General features: G+C 44.6%; 2 protein-coding genes across 5 annotated transcripts; one reads left to right on the forward strand and one right to left on the reverse strand.

The window, feature by feature from the left end:
• Positions 1-637: 637 nt before the first annotated feature.
• On the forward strand, positions 638-17,402 carry rogdi (rogdi atypical leucine zipper). Its single transcript, XM_034113637.1, is given in 13 exon segments — positions 638-839; positions 2,245-2,316; positions 2,757-2,810; positions 2,812-2,843; positions 4,311-4,365; positions 4,445-4,525; positions 6,266-6,361; positions 6,445-6,543; positions 7,560-7,673; positions 7,758-7,807; positions 14,984-15,110; positions 15,522-15,579; positions 16,027-17,402. Coding segments are annotated over 12 exon segments (897 nt in total). The 5' UTR covers positions 638-764; the 3' UTR covers positions 15,564-15,579; positions 16,027-17,402.
• Positions 17,403-18,474: 1,072 nt separating this feature from the next.
• Positions 18,475-22,475, reverse strand: smim22 (small integral membrane protein 22). Of its 4 annotated transcripts, none has more exons than XM_034113641.1 (5): positions 22,384-22,475; positions 22,000-22,083; positions 21,084-21,210; positions 20,063-20,130; positions 18,475-18,955 (listed from the first exon to the last, which is right to left on the reverse strand). In XM_034113641.1, the coding sequence occupies exons 3-5, from the start codon at positions 21,208-21,210 to the stop codon at positions 18,908-18,910; spliced, it is 243 nt and encodes an 80-aa protein (XP_033969532.1). In that variant the 5' UTR covers positions 22,000-22,083; positions 22,384-22,475; the 3' UTR covers positions 18,475-18,907. The 4 variants fall into 4 exon arrangements, with proteins under 4 accessions (XP_033969532.1, XP_033969533.1, XP_033969535.1 ...); XM_034113642.1 differs by having other exon boundaries at positions 22,000-22,060; positions 22,384-22,464; XM_034113644.1 differs by lacking the exon at positions 22,384-22,475 and adding an exon at positions 22,267-22,371 and having other exon boundaries at positions 22,000-22,060.
• Positions 22,476-22,555: the final 80 nt, after the last annotated feature.

Here is a 22,555-nt window from a genome sequence, read left to right on the forward strand (position 1 = left end):
AAATTATCTTTTAAATTGACAAACATCATATGTGTAATTCGTGGCACAATTCAAACGGGATCGAAAGATAATCTTTCTCTCTCCATTGACTTCAATACATAATTTTTCCGAAATAAGGTCCCATGGAGGTCCACCGGAAGGGGAGGGACTTCGCCACTCTATTCGACTGCAGCCTGGTTTTCAGAGCCTGACTGGTGGGCGGGGCCAGTCTAATGGTGAATGTGTGACCCTTTAATGCTGCTTTCACGTGGTCCTCGTAAAGAGCAATACATTTTCTCCTCAGAACAAAAAAGGCATCAGTCAGGACAAATATCTGTGATTTTGGATGTCTCTGAAAATGACAAGCAGCATGCGACTGATTTTTGCACAGTGACGTAATGAATAGGAGAACTATAACACAACAGCAAAAATAAACCAATGTTCAGTTCTTTGTTTGAAATGTTTAAGAAAGAAAACACTATTTAACAGTGTGGTTTAACAGCTGTTAACGAATTAATACAATATTACCTGTAAAGATGCATTGCAGAGGATTAATTTCCCAGCAGGACCATTATGTTAGAGACAAAACCAAGCTCGAAAGGGTCATCTTTACAACTGTATTTGCCGCTGTTTTTGGTCGCTTGTGTTAGCGCTCGCGTTATTTCCGACAGTACCCGAAGGCAACTCATCCTCTGCTAATCTCGTAGGGAGTGAGAGACCTTCATCTCAGGGAGAGGACATTGTTTTGAAGGTGTAAAACGAGTGTTATCCTGGTTCTGTACAACATGCTGAACCCGCAGAGGTCTCTGTCCGAGCTGCCCAAGATGTCGGCCGCCAGCCAGGTGGAGAGAGCGGTGCTGGTGAGTGTTAGCTCCGCGGCTCCGCGGGGACAGACTGCTGCTTGTGTCTATTAGGCTGCTTTACTGACAGCCCGTCCGTAAATACCAAATGTGTTGGCATTTTGAAGTGATATTTTAAAGGAATGTAGATACTGTCTAAATGTGAGTAATGTAGCTGCTGCTAGCCGAGAGGGAGTGTAGCATCCTCCATACAGGTGCTGTCTTTAGTGATGCTGTGACAGTGGGCCTGTTTCTCTGTTGTCACCATCTCTGTACAGGTCTTCTACACTCTGTAACATATAAACATTATTATCTTACTGATAACCAACGGAGCTCAGCTGCTCGGTAAGCTTTGAGCTGAGACTCAACCCTTCTGTAACTACAGGGTTGAGTCTTTATTCAACAAGGACCATGCATACAAATCCATAAATATCACAAAGAGAAGACATGCTATATGCCAGATTATAGATAAAGCTGATTTCCATCTGCAGTCCCTGGGCAGGTACACACTAACCAATCAACAAACACTAAAACATGACTATCACACTAACAATTCAAACATATAAAAATACAGCTGATTATTATATAAATACCAGCACATACAACTATAATGTTACAATTACAAATAAACTAATACCTCAAATTCTAGTCAAATTAATGCTGGCAAAACTGATTGCCCAAAATCAATGGGAAAAAGAGTGAACATTTGTTCAGGTTTTAAGATCAGCTGGAAGCAGATTACAAAGTTTGATGGCCATAAAAGAGAAAGCAGATTGTACAGATGTAGTGCGCCTCAGTGGGACGTTATATCTGCAAATAAAAACCAGTTGATCCTTCAGGAACTGACTGGCCAATGAATACATCTAAAGCATAGTGATAATCATCAAAAATTGGCATGAGTTTTGTGAATGGGTTTGATGTTGTCAAAGAATGTTTCTCTTTTCAAAGGTTCCTAGTGTTAACCAATGGAGAGAGCTTTAACAAAGGAACCTTTAAAGCCTAATTCAATAAATAATGGATCAGTACAGATTAAATACTTAATACTTAATTGTCTCTTATTGGTTAAGTAGATATGCACTATGTCTGCAGTACAAACAATCAGATCAACTGAATGCACAAACCAAACTGTAACAGAACAAATTAGCATAATGAAGAATGAATGGAATAGTTTTGCGCTCAACAACAGCATTTATCATCAGAAAGAAGCATCTCTTTATCTTAGAGACAATGACACATTTGTTAACTTACATTCATTTAAAATAAATACACAGTTTTAGTGTACTTGTGTTAACTCAGGCGTAAATAGATATGAATGACTGTAATACCAAGGTATTTGTGAGCACAGGCTTTGGCCCATCTATTGTTGAAGTGGTCCCACTCCATATTCCTCCGTTTGTATGCATGAGTTCTTTTGACTTTTGAATAGGAGGAGGAGTTCAACTGGCTGCTGAAAGAAGAAGTGCATGCTGTCCTGAAGCAGCTCCAAGACGTCCTCAAGGTAAAAGGACAGCTTCATGTATATACGTGTTTATACAACAACTTGGTGATGTGGTCAAATGATTACCATTCATTTCATGTGGGGGTCTGTCTATTTGTAATGTTAAGTTATTACAAACAGCTCTTTGTGGTTCTGGGGGGGCTTTATCAGGTTTGAGCTTTACATTGATATCAGAAATCCTGCCTTGGTGTCAGTTTGAAATATGATGATCTAAACATTAACATCTGGTACCAGTGAAAGTCGTTCACCCAGTCCTAGCTGTGATGGGTTTCCAGTGGGTGTCTAACACTTGTGACTGAGTTAGACACCAGAGGTTAAGATCAGAAACATCATGTCTGTCCAACTGCTCTTCCACACCTGAAATGATACATCTATCAACTCAAAGACCACCAATCCACAACTCAGTGATGTTTCTAACAGTGAGTCTGCTCTGCCAACAGGAGGGCCTCCCCGACGTTTCTCCATGCCCCACCCCAGGCCTGGAGAGTCAGCTCAAAACAGGAGAACTTCATCCTCGGCAGCTCAACGTAATACTCTGTGTAGCTCAGCTTACTATGGACACGATGAATGAAATACAATAGTGTGTCCGTAGTGAAATAACTAGGTCCTGTCTTTAACATACGGAGCCCCTAAAGGTTCATGGGGAAAAATAAGTTTCTCGTTCGCACGATATACTTTCTCACTGTGTGTGTGGTGTGTGTGTGTGTGTGTGTGTGTGTTGTGTGTGTGTGTGTGTGTGGTGTGTGTGTGTGTGTGTGTGTGTGTGTGTGTGTGTGTGTGTGTGTGTGTGTGGGTGTGTGTGTGTGTGTGTGTGTGTGTGTGTGTGCTGTGGTAGTGTGTGTGTGTGTGTGTGTGTGTGTGTGTGTGTTGTGTGTGTGGGTGTGTGTGTGTGGTGTGTGTGTTGTGTGTGTGTGTGTGTGTGTGTGTGTAGCTGTGTGTGTGTGTGTGTGTGTGTGTGTGTGGGGTGTGGTGTGGTGTGTGGTGTGTGTGTGATCAGTGTGTGTGTGTGGTGGGTGTGGTGTGTGTGTGTGTGTGTGGTGGTGTGTGTGTGTGATGTGTGTGTGTGTGTGTGTGTGTGTGGGTGTGGTGGTCAGTGTGTGTGTGTGTGTGTGGGTGGTTTTGTGGTGTGTGTGTGTCGTGGTTGTGTGTGTCGTGTGTGTGTGTGTGTGTGTGTGTGTGTGTACGTGCACGCAGCAGCCTCGATCTCTATTCAGCTGTTCTAATGAAGGTAAAAATAATGTATGCACTGCCATTTCCCCACATAAACATAACAGTCTGCAATGAAACGGTTGTCTCCTGTGCTCTCCACTTCCTACTTGGCGCACCGGTAACTTTCTCGTGCGACCGAGAAAGTATATTGTGTGCACAATATACTTTCTTGTTCCATGAACCTTTAGGGGCTCCGTGTTAACATAATAATGTATGCCTGTGGAGGAAATGACTGTCATATTCTCGGTAATAGATAGTCACAATAAAAATCACTTCCTTCATGTTGTGATCCCTCAGATCAGGTACCCTCCTCCACACACTGGGTGTTTCTCAATGTCGAGGACGCTTGCTTGGTAGCACATGTCTTCCGAGTCACTTGCTTCAGAAGCGAGGCAAGAATCCTTCCGAGCCTCAGAAAACGAAGAATGGTGGAACAGGCTAACAGGTGTGCGTCATATGCGAGGCCCCGCCTTAAATGGAGCGCAATTTCCGCCAAAGATATGGAAATAGGTCCGTGCGCAAAGCATTGTGGGGATTTTAAGACCGTGGAGTTTACACGTGTGCAGCCTCGAAATGTCCCGCTACGAAGTACGCCGGCCTCGGTAGAATTCCAAGTATGCTGGACATTGGAACAGTCCTTCGGCGGCACTCGATGACGTAGTATGCTTGAAATAGTGGCATTGAGAAACACCCCGAGTAAAGCCTTCCCTTGACATCATGTGTTTGACATCATGTGTCTTCCTGTAGTTCCTGGTGATGTTGAAACAGAGTGTGATGTTTTGCAGCATGGACCAGGTGAAGGGGGTGCTGACTCTGCAGGGAGAGGCTCTGACTCAGGCTGTGAGTGTGTCTGCTTCTCAGGCTTTACTCCTCTCATGTTACTCATTGACTGTAGTTAATGTTTTTCCTTTCTTCACAGGACATAAACCTGAAGGTTGCAAAGAGCAGCCAAGTGCTACACTTTCAGTTCAGAGAGGACAAAATGTGGAAGCTGCAGCAGGTACGGTGTGGAGTGTGTGATGCTAACACACACACAACACAACCCTGAAACACAGGGAATAGATTGTGAGGTTTTACTTTTCTCTCATAAGGAGTGTTTTTTTGTCAATGTGCAATTTGACAAAGATAGTGTAAAACGACATTAGCATTCAAATGAATGTCTCCAACAGTGTTGGTATTAACTATACACATGGATTCCTTCAATGTCTTTTTGCTCAACTTTGATGTTATTACAGCAGTTCAGCAATCTGCTGGTATTTCTGTGTGACTGGCGAAGCCACACACAGTATATTATTCAACATACTTATTTCATCTTATTCTCCGTCTTCCGCCACACATTTTGTCACGCTTCTTGTCCGGCAGCGTTGACACGAAACACAAAAAACACATCAAAACGTGCGGAATGATCCATCATTTGAACAGAGCTCAAAAACACCCCACTTTGACCCCATACAGATTCCACATTCTCTAACGTAGAATTACAAGTTTATACGCTTCTCAAGACTATGGACTTTATTGGACTATTTGGATATTTTTTGATAGCTAGTACGGTTCTCACGTAGTCGCAGCTTACGTTTTGTGAAAATGTCACACTGTTTCACATTTTATAATGGGTGTGTATGGGAGAGCTGGTTAAGACTTAGTGTTGGTGACATCACGGCTAGAGGGGAGAGGAGCTTTGATCTTTCAACACACCTGTCGGTCGTTAACTAAATCCAGTGGTGATCTAAAAATGTTCAGAAACGAATGTGGTACAAGAATCCATCGGGATGCGCACCCAAGTTTCAGTCACACAGTCAACATTTCTCTGAATGTTCTAGTTCATTTGACAGTTTAGAGGCTCGTAAGTGTTCTGACACCCATGCACAGGGTTGGCAGGGTTACTTAAAAATGAAATCCGTTACAATTACCAACAACCTGTAGAAGAATGTAATCAGTAACCTAATCTGAGTATCAAAATATAAGAGTAATTTAATCTGATTACTTTCCGTTACTTTTGGATTACCTCAATATCAAATGCAATGCAAATAAAGACCAGAGAAAATAAATATCAATACGATGAATTGACTTTGCATAATGTAAGAAAACAGAACAATGTGACCTTAGGAAAGAAGAAACCAAGATATTTAAAAATAATTGTATTTATAGGAAAAGCTGCCTGTCACTCAGCATGTTCAGGCAGCAGCCTAAACACCAACACTGAAACACATGAGCACATACTACAGTTTCAAAAAGCAGGAATACAATCTGAGCTGACAGAAAATGCTCCGTTTTAGTTTAATACACACTATGTTATGAACATATAGGTTCACCTGCTGAATGAAAAACAGAAGAAATGAAGCAAAGAAAGTGAAAACCATAAAGCAGATTCAGGCAGTAGGCGTATAGATTCACACGTAAAGTATTATCCTACAGAACAGTACAGCTGACAGAGAAGAGAGAACATCTGATCCTTTACAACAAACACTACATGCTCTGTTTAGGTTTCACTAACACTGTTATCATGCTACTGATCCCCATTTTCTAGAAATGTATCAGAAATCTGATTAGCTCTTATTTGTATGTAACTGTAAGGGAATAGTTACCTCTTTTTTGTATCCTGATTACGTAATCCCTTTCCACCCGTTACTCCCCCAGCCTGCCCATGCACTGAGTGTCATTCTCTAACTTTGAATATAGAATGTTTTGTTGTATGCCTCACTGATCCCTCACATTTCTCCCTCTCCTCTCTGATCCTCAGATCCAGGATGCCAGGAACCACGTGAACCAGGCCCTGGGGCTCCTGGGCAGCCGTGACGAGAGCTACCACTTCAAGACGGGGGCCGAGGTCAATAAGGTGTGTCTCTCATGGCAACCTGGACCATGGCTAACTGTTTGCTGTGTCAGTGAGCTCACTTCCTGTTCCTGTGTCTGCCGCAGCTCATGGACGCAGTGATGCTGCAGCTGACCAGAGCCCGCAACCGCCTCACCACCCCCGCCTCCATGACGCTGCCCGAGCTGGCCACCAGCGGGCTGATGGTACACACACACACACACACACACACACACACACACACACACACACACACACACACACACACACACACACACACACACACTTTAACACATTGAGTATGTATATTGTATAGTATATTGAGACTGACTATGGGTTAGTGAAGCTGAAATCACTTCCAGTTAGAATGTGATAATGGAGGATATATTAGCCTGTATGTGTTTGTTTTTTTACCAAACTTGTAACTTTAAAAATCTTGTTTTAGTCTGAGTCACTTAGTTCCAATGAAGAGAACATCTTAATGCTCTAGCAGCATACAATGATATCTAAGATATGATATTTCCCTTCCTTTGTAAGTTAAGATGAATATATCAGGCTAACAAAGATGTCATTCCAGGGGCCTGGTATGGAAGCCAGAGATGTGCAAAAAGAAGATACCTGGTTAAAGTCCGAACTAAGTAGCTTTTGTCCTGTGTGCAAGGTGAAAGAAAAGCTTCGCTAGGCAGATAAAACACATTTGCCAAGATAGTCTGTCTGAAATAATCTTTTGTTTGTGAATAAAGCACAAAAGGTAATTATGTTGTTGTTGTACTCATTTTGGCCACAAGAAGTTGACGTGCATCACTAGCCAGTGTTTCAACTGGGACTAAAACATTCATATTTCAATTCATTCTAATGAAGATGTATTGCAAGTGATGTGACTATAGTGTCATGTCACTACCAAAGCCCTTAACACATGACGGTAGGGCTATTGAGAACACCTCTTGTGGCCAAATTGAGTATTTGTAATTGAGAAAACAGAAATATGTGTTTTTCTTTTGGTTGGGGCATTTTGCTTATCCTCTTACAGCAGCTTGGATTCATATTATGAAGCTCAAATATGGGTTTTCATAGTTTGGTGTAGGAGAAGTTGAGTCCTGACTGAACCCACACCTTTCAGATGCCATGTTCCACAATCTGGTGGAAGAACAGAAACCAGGAGAGTTACAACAGCTCTCCAAACAACATGTGTTTACCCTCTGTGTGTGTCCTCCATCTCCAGAAAATGTTCACCCCTCCCATGCCTGGGGACGTGATGGTGAACTTTTACATCAACCTGAGCAAACTGTGCCTGACGGTGTACCAGCTGCATGTGCTGCCTCCCAACACCACCAAGGTAACAGCACCATGACAGCATCTCTGTACTGTGTGTTGTATCTGACCCTCTCACAGCTGGGGACTCATTGTTTCATCTCTATAGAACTACAGGCCAGCTGGAAGCTCCGTGCTGCACAACCCAGGAGCCATGTTGTGAGTTCTGTCTGTGTCTCTCTGTCTGTGTCTCTGTCTGTCTGTGTCTCTGTCTGTCTGTGTCTCTGTCTGTGTCTCTCTGTCTGTTTGTGTCTCTGTGTCTCTGTCTCTTAGTGTCTCTCTGTCTGTCTGTGTCTCTGTCTGTGTCTCTGTGTCTCTCTGTGTCTCTGTGTCTGTCTGTGTCTCTGTGTCTCTGTGTCTGTGTCTCTCTGTCTGTGTCTCTGTCTGTGTCTCTGTGTCTCTGTGTCTCTGTGTCTGTGTCTCTCTGTCTGTGTCTCTGTCTGTGTCTCTCTGTCTGTGTCTCTGTGTCTCTCTGTCTGTGTCTCTGTGTCTCTCTGTCTGTGTCTCTCTGTCTGTCTGTGTCTCTCTGTCTGTGTCTCTGTCTGTGTCTCTGTCTGTGTCTCTGTGTCTCTCTGTCTGTCTCTCTGTGTCTCTCTGTCTGTGTCTCTGTGTCTCTCTGTCTGTGTCTCTGTCTGTGTCTCTGTGTCTCTCTGTCTGTGTCTCTGTGTCTCTGTCTGTGTCTCTCTGTCTGTGTCTCTGTGTCTCTCTGTCTGTGTCTCTGTGTCTCTCTGTCTGTGTCTGTGTCTGTGTCTCTCTGTCTGTGTCTCTGTCTGTGTCTCTGTGTCTCTCTGTGTCTCTGTCTGTGTCTGTGTCTCTCTGTCTGTGTCTCTGTGTCTCTCTGTCTGTGTCTCTCTGTCTGTCTGTGTCTCTCTGTCTGTGTCTCTGTCTGTGTCTCTGTCTGTCTCTCTGTGTCTCTCTGTCTGTGTCTCTGTGTCTCTCTGTCTGTGTCTCTGTCTGTGTCTCTGTGTCTCTCTGTCTGTGTCTCTGTGTCTCTGTCTGTGTCTCTGTGTCCCTCTGTCTGTGTCTCTGTGTCTCTCTGTCTGTGTCTCTGTGTCTCTCTGTCTGTGTCTGTGTCTGTGTCTCTGTCTGTGTCTCTCTGTCTGTGTCTGTGTCTCTGTGTCTCTCTGTCTGTGTCTCTGTGTCTCTCTGTCTCTGTGACTCTGTGTCTCTGTGTCTCTGTGTCTCTGTGACTCTGTGTCTCTGTGTCTCTGTGTCTCTCTGTCTGTGTCTCTGTCTGTGTCTCTGTCTGTGTCTCTGTCTCTCTGTCTGTGTCTCTCTGTCTGTGTCTCTGTCTCTCTGTCTGTGTCTCTGTGTCTCTGTCTGTGTCTCTGTGTCTCTCTGTCTGTGTCTCTGTCTCTCTGTCTGTGTCTCTGTGTCTCTCTGTCTCTGTGACTCTGTGTCTCTGTGTCTCTCTGTCTGTGTCTCTCTGTCTGTGTCTCTCTGTCTGTGTCTCTGTGTCTCTGTGTCTCTGTGTCTCTCTGTCTCTGTGTCTCTCTGTCTCTGTGTCTCTCTGTCTGTGTCTCTGTGTCTCTGTCTCTGGTCTCTGTGTCTCTCTGTCTCTGTCTCTGTGTCTCTCTGTCTCTGTGTCTCTGTGTCTCTGTGTCTCTCTGTCTCTGTGTCTCTCTGTCTGTGTCTCTCTGTCTGTGTCTCTCTGTGTCTCTGTGTCTCTGTGTCTGTGTCTCTGTGTCTCTGTGTCTCTCTGTCTCTGTCTCTGTGTCTCTCTGTCTGTGTCTCTCTGTCTGTGTCTCTGTGTCTGTCTGTGTCTCTGTGTCTCTGTCTGTGTCTCTCTGTCTGTGTCTCTGTGTCTCTCTGTCTGTGTCTCTGTGTCTCTCTGTCTGTGTCTCTCTCTGTCTGTGTCTCTGTGTCTCTCTGTCTGTGTCTCTGTGTCTCTGTGTCTCTGTGTCTCTCTGTCTGTGTCTCTCTGTCTGTGTCTCTCTGTCGGTGTCTCTCTGTCTGTGTCTCTCTGTCTGTGTCTCTGTGTGTGTCTCTGTGTGTGTCTCTGTCTGTGTCTCTGTCTGTGTCTGTGTCTGTGTCTCTCTGTCTGTGTCTCTCTGTCTGTGTCTCTGTCTGTCTCTCTGTCTGTGTCTGTGTCTCTCTGTCTGTGTCTCTGTCTCTGTCTGTGTCTCTCTGTCTGTGTCTCTGTGTCTCTCTGTCTGTGTCTGTGTCTCTGTCTCTGTGTCTGTGTCTCTGTCTGTGTCTCTGTGTCTCTCTCTGTGTCTCTCTGTCTGTGTCTCTGTTTCTCTCTGTCTGTGTCTGTGTCTCTCTGTCTGTGTCTGTGTCTCTCTGTCTGTGTCTCTGTCTCTGTGTCTGTGTCTCTCTGTCTGTGTCTCTGTCTGTGTCTCTCTGTCTGTGTCTCTGTCTGTGTCTCTCTGTCTGTGTCTCTGTGTCTCTCTGTCTGTGTCTCTGTGTCTCTGTGTCTCTCTGTCTGTGTCTCTGTGTCTCTCTGTCTGTGTCTCTCTGTCTGTGTCTCTGTCTGTGTCTCTCTGTCTGTGTCTCTGTGTCTCTCTGTCTGTGTCTCTGTGTCTCTGTGTCTCTCTGTCTGTGTCTCTCTGTCTGTGTCTCTGTCTCTGTCTGTGTCTCTCTCTGTCTTGTTGTCTCTGTGTCTCCTCTGTCTGTGTCTCTCGGGTCTGTCTGTGTCTCTCTGTCTGTGTCTCATGTCTGTGTCTCTGTCTGTGTCTCTCTGTGTCTCTCTGTCTGTGTCTCTCTGTGTCTCTCTGTTCGTGTCTGTGTCTCTCTGTCTGTGTCTCTGTCTGTGGTCTCTCTGTCCTCTGTGACTCTGTGTCTCTCTGTCTGTGTCTCTGTGTCTCTCTGTCTGTGTCTCTCTGTCTGTGTCTCTCTGTCTGTGTCTCTCTGTCTGTGTCTCTGTGTGTGTCTCTGTGTGTGTCTCTGTGTCTCTGTCTGTGTCTGTGTCTCTCTGTCTGTGTCTCTCTGTCTCTCTGTCTGTGTCTGTGTCTCTCTGTCTGTGTCTCTCTGTCTGTGTCTGTGTCTCTGTGTCTCTCTGTCTGTGTCAGGTGTCTCTCCTGTCTGTGTCATCTGTCTGTGTCTCTGTGTCTCTGTGTCTTGTCTCTGTGTCTCTGTCTGTGTCTCTGTGTCTCTCTGTCTGGTCTCTGTGTCTCTGTCTGTGCCTCTGTTGTGTCTCTCTGTCTGTGTCTGTGTCTCTGTCTGTGTCTCTGTGTCTCTCTGTCTGTCTCTCTGTGTCTCTCTGTCTGTGTCTCTGTGTCTCTCTGTCTGTGTCTCTGTGTCTCTCTGTCTGTGTCTCTGTGTGTGTCTCTGTGTCTCTCTGTCTGTGTCTCTGTCTCTGTCTGTGTCTCTGTGTCTCTCTGTCTGTGTCTCTGTGTCTCTCTGTCTGTGTCTCTGTGTCTCTCTGTCTGTGTCTCTCTGTCTGTCTGTGTCTCTCTGTCTGTGTCTCTGTCTGTGTCTCTGTATGTGTCTCTGTGTCTCTCTGTCTGTCTCTCTGTGTCTCTCTGTCTGTGTCTCTGTGTCTCTCTGTCTGTGTCTCTGTGTCTCTCTGTCTGTGTCTCTGTGTGTGTCTCTGTGTCTCTCTGTCTGTGTCTCTGTGTCTCTGTGTCTCTCTGTCTGTGTCTCTGTCTCTGTCTGTGTCTCTGTGTCTCTCTGTCTGTGTCTCTGTGTCTCTCTGTCTGTGTCTCTGTGTCTCTGTCTGTGTCTCTGTGTCTCTCTGTCTGTGTCTCTGTGTCTCTGTCTGTGTCTCTGTGTCTCTCTGTCTGTGTCTCTGTGTCTCTCTGTCTGTGTCTCTGTGTCTCTCTGTCTGTGTCTCTGTGTCTCTCTGTCTGTGTCTCTCTGTCTGTGTCTCTGTGTCTCTCTGTCTGTGTCTCTGTGTGTGTCTCTGTCTGTGTCTCTCTGTCTGTGTCTCTGTGTCTCTGTGTCTCTCTGTCTCTGTGACTCTGTGTCTCTGTGTCTGTGTCTCTCTGTCTGTGTCTCTGTGTCTCTCTGTCTGTGTCTCTGTGTCTCTCTGTCTGTGTCTCTGTCTGTGTCTCTGTCTGTGTCTCTGTCTGTGTCTCTGTGTCTCTCTGTCTCTGTGTCTCTGTGTCTATCTGTGTATCTGTCTCTGTGTCTATCTGTGTATCTGTGTCTCTGTGTCTCTGTGTCTCTCTGTCTGTGTCTCTGTCTGTGTCTCTGTCTCTCTGTCTGTGTCTCTGTCTCTCTGTCTGTGTCTCTCTGTCTGTGTCTCTGTCTCTCTGTCTGTGTCTCTGTGTCTCTGTCTGTGTCTCTGTGTCTCTCTGTCTGTGTCTCTGTCTCTCTGTCTGTGTCTCTGTGTCTCTCTGTCTCTGTGACTCTGTGTCTCTGTGTCTCTCTGTCTGTGTCTCTCTGTCTGTGTCTCTCTGTCTGTGTCTCTGTGTCTCTGTGTCTCTGTGTCTCTCTGTCTCTGTGTCTCTCTGTCTCTGTGTCTCTCTGTCTGTGTCTCTCTGTCTGTGTCTCTGTGTCTCTGTGTCTCTGTGTCTCTGTGTCTCTCTGTCTCTGTGTCTCTCTGTCTCTGTGTCTCTGTGTCTCTGTGTCTCTCTGTCTCTGTGTCTCTGTGTCTCTGTGTCTCTGTGTCTCTCTGTCTCTCTGTCTCTGTGTCTCTCTGTCTGTGTCTCTGTGTCTCTGTGTCTCTCTGTCTCTGTCTCTGTGTCTCTCTGTCTGTGTCTCTCTGTCTGTGTCTCTGTGTCTGTCTGTGTCTCTGTGTCTCTGTCTGTGTCTCTCTGTCTGTGTCTCTGTGTCTCTCTGTCTGTGTCTCTGTGTCTCTCTGTCTGTGTCTCTCTGTCTGTGTCTCTGTGTCTCTCTGTCTGTGTCTCTGTGTCTCTGTGTCTCTGTGTCTCTCTGTCTGTGTCTCTCTGTCTGTGTCTCTCTGTCGGTGTCTCTCTGTCTGTGTGTCTCTCTGTCTGTGTCTCTGTGTGTGTCTCTGTGTGTGTCTCTGTCTGTGTCTCTGTCTGTGTCTGTGTCTGTGTCTCTCTGTCTGTGTCTCTCTGTCTGTGTCTCTGTCTGTCTCTCTGTCTGTGTCTGTGTCTCTCTGTCTGTGTCTCTGTCTGTGTCTCTCTGTCTGTGTCTCTGTGTCTCTCTGTCTGTGTCTGTGTCTCTGTCTCTGTGTCTGTGTCTCTGTCTGTGTCTCTGTGTCTCTCTCTGTGTCTCTCTGTCTGTGTCTCTGTTTCTCTCTGTCTGTGTCTGTGTCTCTCTGTCTGTGTCTGTGTCTCTCTGTCTGTGTCTCTGTCTCTGTGTCTGTGTCTCTCTGTCTGTGTCTCTGTCTGTGTCTCTCTGTCTGTGTCTCTGTCTGTGTCTCTCTGTCTGTGTCTCTGTGTCTCTCTGTCTGTGTCTCTGTGTCTCTGTGTCTCTCTGTCTGTGTCTCTGTGTCTCTCTGTCTGTGTCTCTCTGTCTGTGTCTCTGTCTGTGTCTCTCTGTCTGTGTCTCTGTGTCTCTCTGTCTGTGTCTCTGTGTCTCTCTGTCTGTGTCTCTCTGTCTGTGTCTCTGTCTCTGTCTGTGTCTCTCTGTCTGTGTCTCTGTGTCTCTCTGTCTGTGTCTCTCTGTCTGTCTGTGTCTCTCTGTCTGTGTCTCTGTCTGTGTCTCTGTCTGTGTCTCTGTGTCTCTCTGTGTCTCTCTGTCTGTGTCTCTGTGTCTCTCTGTCTGTGTCTCTCTGTCTGTGTCTCTGTCTGTGTCTCTCTGTCTCTGTGACTCTGTGTCTCTCTGTCTCTGTGTCTCTGTGTCTCTCTGTCTGTGTCTCTCTGTCTGTGTCTCTCTGTCTGTGTCTCTCTGTCTGTGTCTCTGTGTGTGTCTCTGTGTGTGTCTCTGTGTCTCTGTCTGTGTCTGTGTCTCTCTGTCTGTGTCTCTCTGTCTCTCTGTCTGTGTCTGTGTCTCTCTGTCTGTGTCTCTCTGTCTGTGTCTGTGTCTCTGTGTCTCTCTGTCTGTGTCTGTGTCTCTCTGTCTGTGTCTCTGTCTGTGTCTCTGTGTCTCTCTGTCTGTGTCTCTGTGTCTCTGTCTGTGTCTCTGTGTCTCTCTGTCTGTGTCTCTGTGTCTCTCTGTCTGTGTCTCTGTGTCTCTCTGTCTGTGTCTCTCTGTCTGTGTCTCTCTGTCTGTGTCTGTGTCTCTGTCTGTGTCTCTGTGTCTCTCTGTCTGTCTCTCTGTGTCTCTCTGTCTGTGTCTCTGTGTCTCTGTCTGTGTCTCTGTGTCTCTCTGTCTGTGTCTCTGTGTGTGTCTCTGTGTCTCTCTGTCTGTGTCTCTGTGTCTCTCTGTCTGTGTCTCTGTCTCTGTCTGTGTCTCTGTGTCTCTCTGTCTGTGTCTCTGTGTCTCTCTGTCTGTGTCTCTGTGTCTCTCTGTCTGTGTCTCTCTGTCTGTCTGTGTCTCTCTGTCTGTGTCTCTGTCTGTGTCTCTGTCTGTGTCTCTGTGTCTCTCTGTCTGTCTCTCTGTGTCTCTCTGTCTGTGTCTCTGTGTCTCTCTGTCTGTGTCTCTGTGTCTCTCTGTCTGTGTCTCTGTGTGTGTCTCTGTGTCTCTCTGTCTGTGTCTCTGTGTCTCTGTGTCTCTCTGTCTGTGTCTCTGTCTCTGTCTGTGTCTCTCTGTCTGTGTCTCTGTGTCTCTCTGTCTGTGTCTCTGTGTCTCTGTCTGTGTCTCTGTGTCTCTCTGTCTGTGTCTCTGTGTCTCTGTCTGTGTCTCTGTGTCTCTCTGTCTGTGTCTCTGTGTCTCTCTGTCTGTGTCTCTGTGTCTCTCTGTCTGTGTCTCTGTGTCTCTCTGTCTGTGTCTCTCTGTCTGTGTCTCTGTGTCTCTCTGTCTGTGTCTCTGTGTGTGTCTCTGTCTGTGTCTCTCTGTCTGTGTCTCTGTGTCTCTGTGTCTCTCTGTCTCTGTGACTCTGTGTCTCTGTGTCTGTGTCTCTCTGTCTGTGTCTCTGTGTCTCTCTGTCTGTGTCTCTGTGTCTCTCTGTCTGTGTCTCTGTCTGTGTCTCTGTCTGTGTCTCTGTCTGTGTCTCTGTGTCTCTCTGTCTCTGTGTCTCTGTGTCTCTGTGTCTATCTGTGTATCTGTCTCTGTGTCTATCTGTGTATCTGTGTATCTGTCTCTCTGTGTCTCTCTGTCTCTGTGTCTATCTGTGTATCTGTCTCTCTGTGTCTCTCTGTCTCTGTGTCTATCTGTGTATCTGTCTCTGTGTCTCTCTGTCTCTGTGTCTGTCTGTGTATCTGTGTCTATCTGTGTATCTGTCTCTGTGTCTCTCTGTCTCTGTGTCTCTCTGTGTCTCTCTGTGTATCTGTGTCTCTGTGTGTCTCTGTCTCTGTGTCTCTCTGTCTCTGTCTGTGTCTCTCTGTGTCTCTGTTTAAGGTTCCTCTAACGTCTCCTTGGTCCTCTCCCTCTCCTCCACAGTGAGCTCAACCACAACCGCTTCGAGGTGAGCCACGTCCACAAGGTGGAGTGTGTGGTGCCGTGGCTGAACGACACACTGGTGTTCTTCACCATCTCTCTGCAGCTCTGCCAGCAGCTCAAGGACAAGGTGAGTGTCCTGCACCACGAGCCAGTCCCACTCTGTCAGGGTCACATGACTCATCTGTGTTACTCTATTACAGAGTTGTGAAGGTAGAGGGGGGGGGGGTTTCCTTCACTCTGAATCCCTTGTTAAAGTTCCTTTGTAGTTGCAGTTGAGAACAAAGACGGCGACAGGGTGTGTCTGTCTGAAATTCAATAAACATCCTCAGAGGTAACTTCTAGCCATCAGGTTTTGATGTTTACCAGCTTGTACCTTTCTGATTAAAAAGCAAACTGCTGATGTGTCCAGGAGAGATCCTGGCTGTAGAGGTGCTCCACCTGTGAGTCAAGCTCATCTGTGTGAGGGAGCTCTCCTCTGACTTCACAACTCCTGAGGCAGCCTAACTGTCAGTGAGCCGCTCTGTCTCTCCTCCTGCAGATCTCTGTCTTCTCCAGCTTCTGGAACTACAGGCCGTTCTGAGCCTCTTCGTGCCGAGGTCTTTATTTTTTATACACAGTACATATACACATATATATATATCTCATGCAGTCATTCAGCTTCAAGTGTTGCATGGTCAGTGAAGGAGCCAATCAAACCCACAGATATCAATATTCACACGGTGTTAGCCAGGCTGACTGAAATTCTGTGTGTGTGTGTGTGTGTGTGTGTGTGTGTGTGTGTGTGTGTGTGTGTGTGTGTGTGTGTGTGTGTGTGTGTGTGTGTGTGTGTGTGATGTGTGTGTGTGTGTGTGTGTGTGTGTGTGTGTGTGTGTGTGTGTGTGTGTGTGTGTGTGTGTGTGTGTGGTGTGTGTGTGTGTGTGTGTGTGTGTGTGTGTGTGTGTGTGTGTGTGTGTGTGTGTGTGTGTGTGTGTGTGTGTGTGTGTGTGTGTGTGTGTGTGTGTGTGTGTGTGTGTGTGTGTGTGTGTGTGTGTGTCCTCTCACAGCACTGACTGGAACATCTCAATGAATGAATGGAAGCATGAATGAGATTGTTGTTAGAAGTCATTTGTTAGTGAGTATCTCTCCTCTGAGCTGTGTTACTGTGTGGAGCACTAAGCAGTTCTAGGAGGTCACTTTTTGTTTTATGTTATAATATAATTGTACTCTCTTGAAAAGGCCCTCCACCAATGTCACATGTTAAAGTCCAAACTATAGTCATGGTTATTATTACTAAGCCAGGGTATAATGTGTTATGAGTTATCTGTGGGTGAGCTCTCATGGTCCAGCTCTGGTCTATGTCTATGGATGAGGTACTAAACTGTGTGTAAATGCATCACTAAACATCATGAGAACATTCTCACCTCTCAGCGGTCACATATTATGAGGTGGGAGTCAGAAGGTTCGAAGAAGAAGCTTCTGTCTGTCCAAATATCAAAAAGTCAAAGTGTGTTCATGCTGCTAACATCAGCTGTTGCTCACTCACATCAAGAACACAAAGCTCCCCATCTACAGAAGCCTTTCAGCTCACACTTGTATATGATCCGCTTCAGACTGGATCACCACCAACCAACTGCTGAGAAGGACTTTGTGACAGAGACTAGATGATGCATGAACTCCTAGTAAACAGTCTGTGTCAGGAACTAAAGGGTGGTGTTGGATCAAAGTGGGCATTCACTTGTAACGAGGGTTTATCAAAAGATCTTTTTGAGTTTTCTGTAACATAAATGACAGACTCAGTCAGGATGTTTCAACCGCTACAGCACGGATGTGTTCGGTCTGTAAGTCCCCCGACTTTATGGATACACACAATCAGTCATCTCCAGTACACCCAGCTGTGATGTTAGTCAATTGAGTCCATGATTAAAGCACTGGGTGTTTCAACGTGTATGAGGAATGCAGAGTGTTGCAATAGAAAGTCTTATCTGAGGGGATGGACGGTCATATTGTGTGTGATTATTGATGGTGTTGAATATGTTGTAGACTGATGATAGGGTAGATCAGTCCTCAGAGGGGCAGCTCCAACGTCCCCCCTCAGACACTGATGTTAAACATCTCATGTCAGCATATCCTTAAGTTATTTTATATTTGTTTTTCCAGTATGTCGTTATTGGATTTGTGTATGATTGATTATTGCCCCACTTGGTGGAACTGACACAACTCACATTCCCTGTTTCAATGATAAGCTACCTGTGTGATGTCATCTTTGTTTGCTCTGTTTATATTGATTTGTTTTGCACGTGATGTTGTTGATGAACACTGATCCAATCATGAACAAATGACTTCATTCCAGTAAGTGTTAAACTAGATTAAAAAGCTGCCTATCGTATAAAATGTGGAAATGATTTATCTGTCCGTGCAATAAAAAGATTCTAAAGGATAACCTGTCCAGTTTGAACTCTTGACCCTTTCCTGTGCGTGTGGTGTTCCTGATGCAGACGGATGTGTTTAGAACATGCACTCAGTATGTGCCTACACAGTTATCAGCAGGAGCACTACTGACCCACTGTATCTTATTATTGACTTATTCATTTCATTGATGTTGACTCGTGATGCATGTGTCTGCATTCATTCTGATTAGCATGATTCCATATGACCACTGAGGGCTTCCTCATGTTCCTCAGAAGTAAAGCAAACTGTTTTAGTTGAAATTGGGATAATGCAGATCATCTGACAGAAGCCCTGAGAGCCAAGGAAAAACAAGTGAAATCCTTTTGATCTATTTTGTAATAGATCTAAGTCTGATCTAAAAACAACAACGATCTCTTGTGTTTATGACTTAAATGCAAAAAAGGCTGAAATGGCTCTAAGTTGCATACATTTACATCCAAAACAAAGACATGCTTGATGTTACAGTACATGCAAACAAATCATATATGTACCTTTTGCAGGGGGAAATGATAAATGATTATTTATTTTGTAGAACACACCTCTTGTGGTCGTATTGAGAATAATAACAACAGACAAACAAAAGCCTGACCATTTCAAATGTGTCCTGTAAAAGCTTTTTGTCATCTGTTCTTAAGTCATAAATACAAGAGAAAAGCATCACAGTTAGCCATTGGATCACCAGAATCTTTGTCTCACTTTCACAGGGCTTCTGTAGTGAGGAACTACACACACATTGGTCCAGTGTGAGGAGGTCAGTCCTATCAGAGATCACAGCTACACGCTGCGTGAACAGAACCATTGTAAGGTCACATGATGGCTTAAAGGAGGGTATGAATGTTGTGCTGAAAACCTCTGAAACACCTCCATGGGTTAAAGGACACAGGGTGGGTCTGACCACAGAGAGGCAGCACTGGGATCAGTCAGGACTGTAAACATATTCCTCCTGTCATACGAGTCCTGCTTCCATGGGATTCTGTGCACTTTGGACTGGACACATGTCTGTTTCTGTTTGCTCCAACAAGTAAGAATGAACACAGCCTGATGAGACACACACCAACACAATATAGAGCAAAGTTGATCCTTTTATTATTAGTTTTACAGATGTGTTACATTACATTCCATATCATTTAGCTGATGCTTTTATCCAAAGCGACTTACAATAAGTGCAAAAACCATAAAGAATCAAACTCCGATCAACAAGGAAAGTGCAGATATATTCACTTCAAGCTAAATCATAGCATAGTGAGTGCTGGTGAATCAGTTACACGGCCTACATTAACTCAACAAGTGCTTGTTTTTTTGGTTTTTTTCAGCAATAACTTCATTGCCATGGTACAGTTGAAATAGATGCGTTTTCTGTTTGTGACGGAAGATCTGCAGAGTGTTATTAATTAGAAAAAAAGTATTCATTTGGTGTGCACGTTGACAGAGGCTCTGCTTCTGGTTCCACCCGTACTCATGTGGTGTGTGCTGGATGCAGCTGGGGGGTGGGGGGGTTCAAGGCTGCAGAGCCATGTTCTCGATGCCCACCTTGTGTCTGCGAGGCTGTGGACCAAGCACAGAAACATCTTTCTGTCAGCATCACAATACAGAGTCCTTTCACTACATCTCTCACGGAGTATGATGTGTCTGTATTAAATACATGAGGAGGGGTCCTGTCTTCCAGCATCAGGGGAGAGAAGGTCAGCCAGTGCCTGCTGAGGACTGTCTGCTGTCCGGAGGTTCAGTGGAGCAGCCACATGGAAGGCCTCTCTTTTCTGAGCTTATTCTTTATTATTTACCAATCATTACAGAACTTAAAATCAGGTAACCAATCACATTGTTGCCTGTTGTGAGCAGGAATAAACGTTAAAAGTATTACAGGCAGTGTTTCTCCTGTCGTCTCTCCTGGTGTTCCTGGACTGTCTGCAGCTGTTGCAACAAAACATGTTTTGCTTCTCTGTACTGTTCTCTCTACTCCCTGTAGAAGGCCATATGAGGGGGGGGGTGATCACTTGTCAGAAAAAGAATAATAAACCCGTCCTCTTTTAACCTTCCACGCCCCTCACTATCCGTAGCAGCAGACTACTACTGGGGGGGGGGTTGAATATGTTCCCCGCCGTGGCTCTGAAACACCTGAAAGCTAACTGAGTATTGATAAATCCTTGGTGCAGAACTTTTCAGTTTTCTTGGAGTGCTGCTCCAGTTTAATTTGGTATCTAGATTTAGAACTATTCACTGGAGGAGGGTCAACCAAATCCAGTAGCGAGCAGCTGCCATTCTCACATATGAAATGCATTGCATTGAAGGATTGTTGTGCAATCAAATGTGTTTGTTCCATCAGGTCATATATGACGCACCATATGAATATGAACTCACATCGCAGTAAATGAAATAACATTTATGGAGGGTAAATATAGCACACGTTATAATAATTAGGGAGTGATTTTGAACACATGCTTTAGCCATGGATTTCAAACTGACAGCTCAGATTAGAAACTGTTTGTACAGTTAGTGTCAGCCAGCGTGCCTAAACACGTCTCCATGACTTTATTGTGAGATTTTACCGAAGCGCTTTCCCTTTCTGTTTTTGATTTCTGCCATCACCTCACCACAACACATGTGTGTTCCCTCAGTTATCTGGTGTGTGTGTGTGTGTGTGTGTGTGTTTACCTTCTCATCATCGCAGCAGCAGCAGCAGCAGCGGATAAGCACCAGGAGGACCAGCAGCAGAACCATGCCTGAAAACAGAACCACGATCAGACAGTGTTCAGCAGAAAGGAGCTCGTTTGTTCTAACATTGCCCACGTTACCTTTTGGTTACACGTGACATGAGGATTTTGCACAGGCTGACGTTTATTTTCCTCAGTTGCTCAGGAGATAATCAACTTATTAATACAAATATTTGCAGAGGGCAGTATTCAGTTTGAAGGTTCCTCTCATGTTCTGTGCAGTGGCCAGACAGGGGCATTACTGCAATACCAATACAATCATTTTACAATGGAGACATTGCTTTTCCGTGTTCAGTTTAATACTTTATTAAGAGCAAAGTAAACTAACTGTCTGATTGTATTTGCCTCATTGCTGTCCTGAAAAGTTCTGATCCTGAACTGGACAAATGTCTGTTTCTGTTTGCCCACCAAACACCTTAGTAACTTTGTGCAAACACGTTTATCTTTGTATTCAAGCGTCATTGTACAGAGCTTTACTGCAATGATGAGCATGAGACATAATGACGTTAGTTTCAGATCAAGTTTGCTTCTTAAATTGCGAACAAAAAATGGCTCCAGTGAAAATGTCAGACTGCAGTCCATCAGGAGGGGAAGAACTCAGATACACAGATACACCACAGTGAGAGAATACACCTATTGTATTAGTAATAATACTACTTCACTCCCAAAGAGTACCCATGCAGAAATGCTCATTTCAGAATAAAATATCATATTAATGGATACGAATCATTGATCGTTGCAGCTGGTGAAGGTGGAGCTCATTTTGAATATTTCTTCTTCTTTCCTATATAAATGTATTTGATTAGTTTATTATATGTTGCATTAATAATCTTAATCTGTAAAGTAACTACATGTATCAGATAAAGGCAGTGTAGATAAATGACACAAAATTGGGTAGGGGAAAAGTCCAAATGTATTTAGTATCAAACATGCTCAAGCCTCTTGTCTTCGCCGCCACTCACCGATGAAGATGAAGAAGACTGTGAAGGAGGCGATGTCCCAGTCCGACTGGAAGACCTTCCCCTGCAGTCTGGTAACCACCTGACCCCACTGATCCTCCAGATCCTGCTGCAGCTCTCTGTGCTCCATCTGCACACACACACACACACACACACACACACACACACACACACACACACACACACACACACACACACACACACACACACACACACACACACACACACACACACACACACACACACACACACACACACACACACACACACACACACACACACACACACACACACACACACACACACACACCATATGCTACTGTTACATAACTGAATTCAGGTTACTAATTGTACTTTATTAATGGTATGAGATAGTTTCTGTGAAGACAAGGTTTAAGATTGTACTTGTTTGTTCCAGCTTGTTGTGATAAACTTGTGCTAAATGTGTTTATTCTAAATTCATGTGATTTAGTTACTTTACAGATGTGGATGAATGATGTGAAATCTAATCAAGTGTTAAATCAGACTGTAGTTCCACCTGGAGTAAATTCACAAGCTACCCTGCAGTATACAAAGTCATTCAAACTAGCTGCACCTTTACCAGCTTTGAGAACACTTTCATGATCAATCATTATAAAACATATCATATATATTATTCTGAAATGGAACAATCTGCACAATCATTGGGGGGCATTAGTTACCATGGCGACCCAGCCCGGAATGAACAGTACATCCTGCTCCGCACACACACCACACGCACATTACACATCATTAGGAGGCTACAATTCTCTGTCTACAGGTTAGAAGCCTACTTCATTCACTAAAAAGCTTTAAAAGATGACGTTTGATCAAACTGATAACATTTGATAAATAATAAATGAAGAAATCATCTTTTAATTCGGAGCACCAGGTGACTCACCTGTACTCGGAGTTGTGTGTTGTTCTGTCCTTCTTCCGGGTCCAAAGGTGTATGTGTTCACCTGACACACGTTCACACCATAGACTGTATATATAAAGGTTCACACCTACATCTCCAACACTCACATTCACACTCAATAATATAATAATAATTAAGTTGGATAAATCGTGTATTTGTTAATAATATGTTGTGTTAATTATTAATCTGTATAGTAACTAAGAACCAAATATCAAACACAGGTAGTAAAGTCAAACGTTTGATATTTACCTCTGTATTGTTGAGTACCGGTAACTTGTAAGTATAGGTAAAAATAACATGGAAATACTCAAGTAAATCACAAGTAACTAAAAAATAATACGTAGGTGAAAGTATTTAAATACTTACCAATACTGAGTAAACTAGTAGTGGAAGTATTTTTCCAAACGTAATGTCATTCTTCTTTGCGACGATTTGATTGGTTCAGGTAGTGAGAGTAGGCGGCTCCCTACCTACCCGGAAATGTTCCCTGACAGACAGCTGTGGTGACCAATCAACATACCATGCTCAGCCTTCGTCA

Source organism: Trematomus bernacchii, unplaced genomic scaffold (genome assembly GCF_902827165.1).
Source record: "Trematomus bernacchii unplaced genomic scaffold, fTreBer1.1, whole genome shotgun sequence".
NCBI classification, from domain to species: Eukaryota; Metazoa; Chordata; class Actinopteri; order Perciformes; family Nototheniidae; genus Trematomus; species Trematomus bernacchii.

What these genes read in the sequence shown, in the direction of transcription:
- smim22 (XM_034113641.1), bottom strand. Translation starts at nt 21,210, where the DNA reads ATGGAGCACAGAGAGCTGCAGCAGGATCTGGAGGATCAGTGGGGTCAG. An exon ending in AGTCTTCTTCATCTTCATCG is followed by an intron (nt 20,131 to 21,083) that starts GTGAGTGGCGGC and finishes TTCTGTTTTCAG; the next exon opens with GCATGGTTCTGCTGCTGGTC. An exon ending in GCTGCTGCGATGATGAGAAG is followed by an intron (nt 18,956 to 20,062) that starts GTAAACACACAC and finishes CTTGGTCCACAG; the next exon opens with CCTCGCAGACACAAGGTGGG.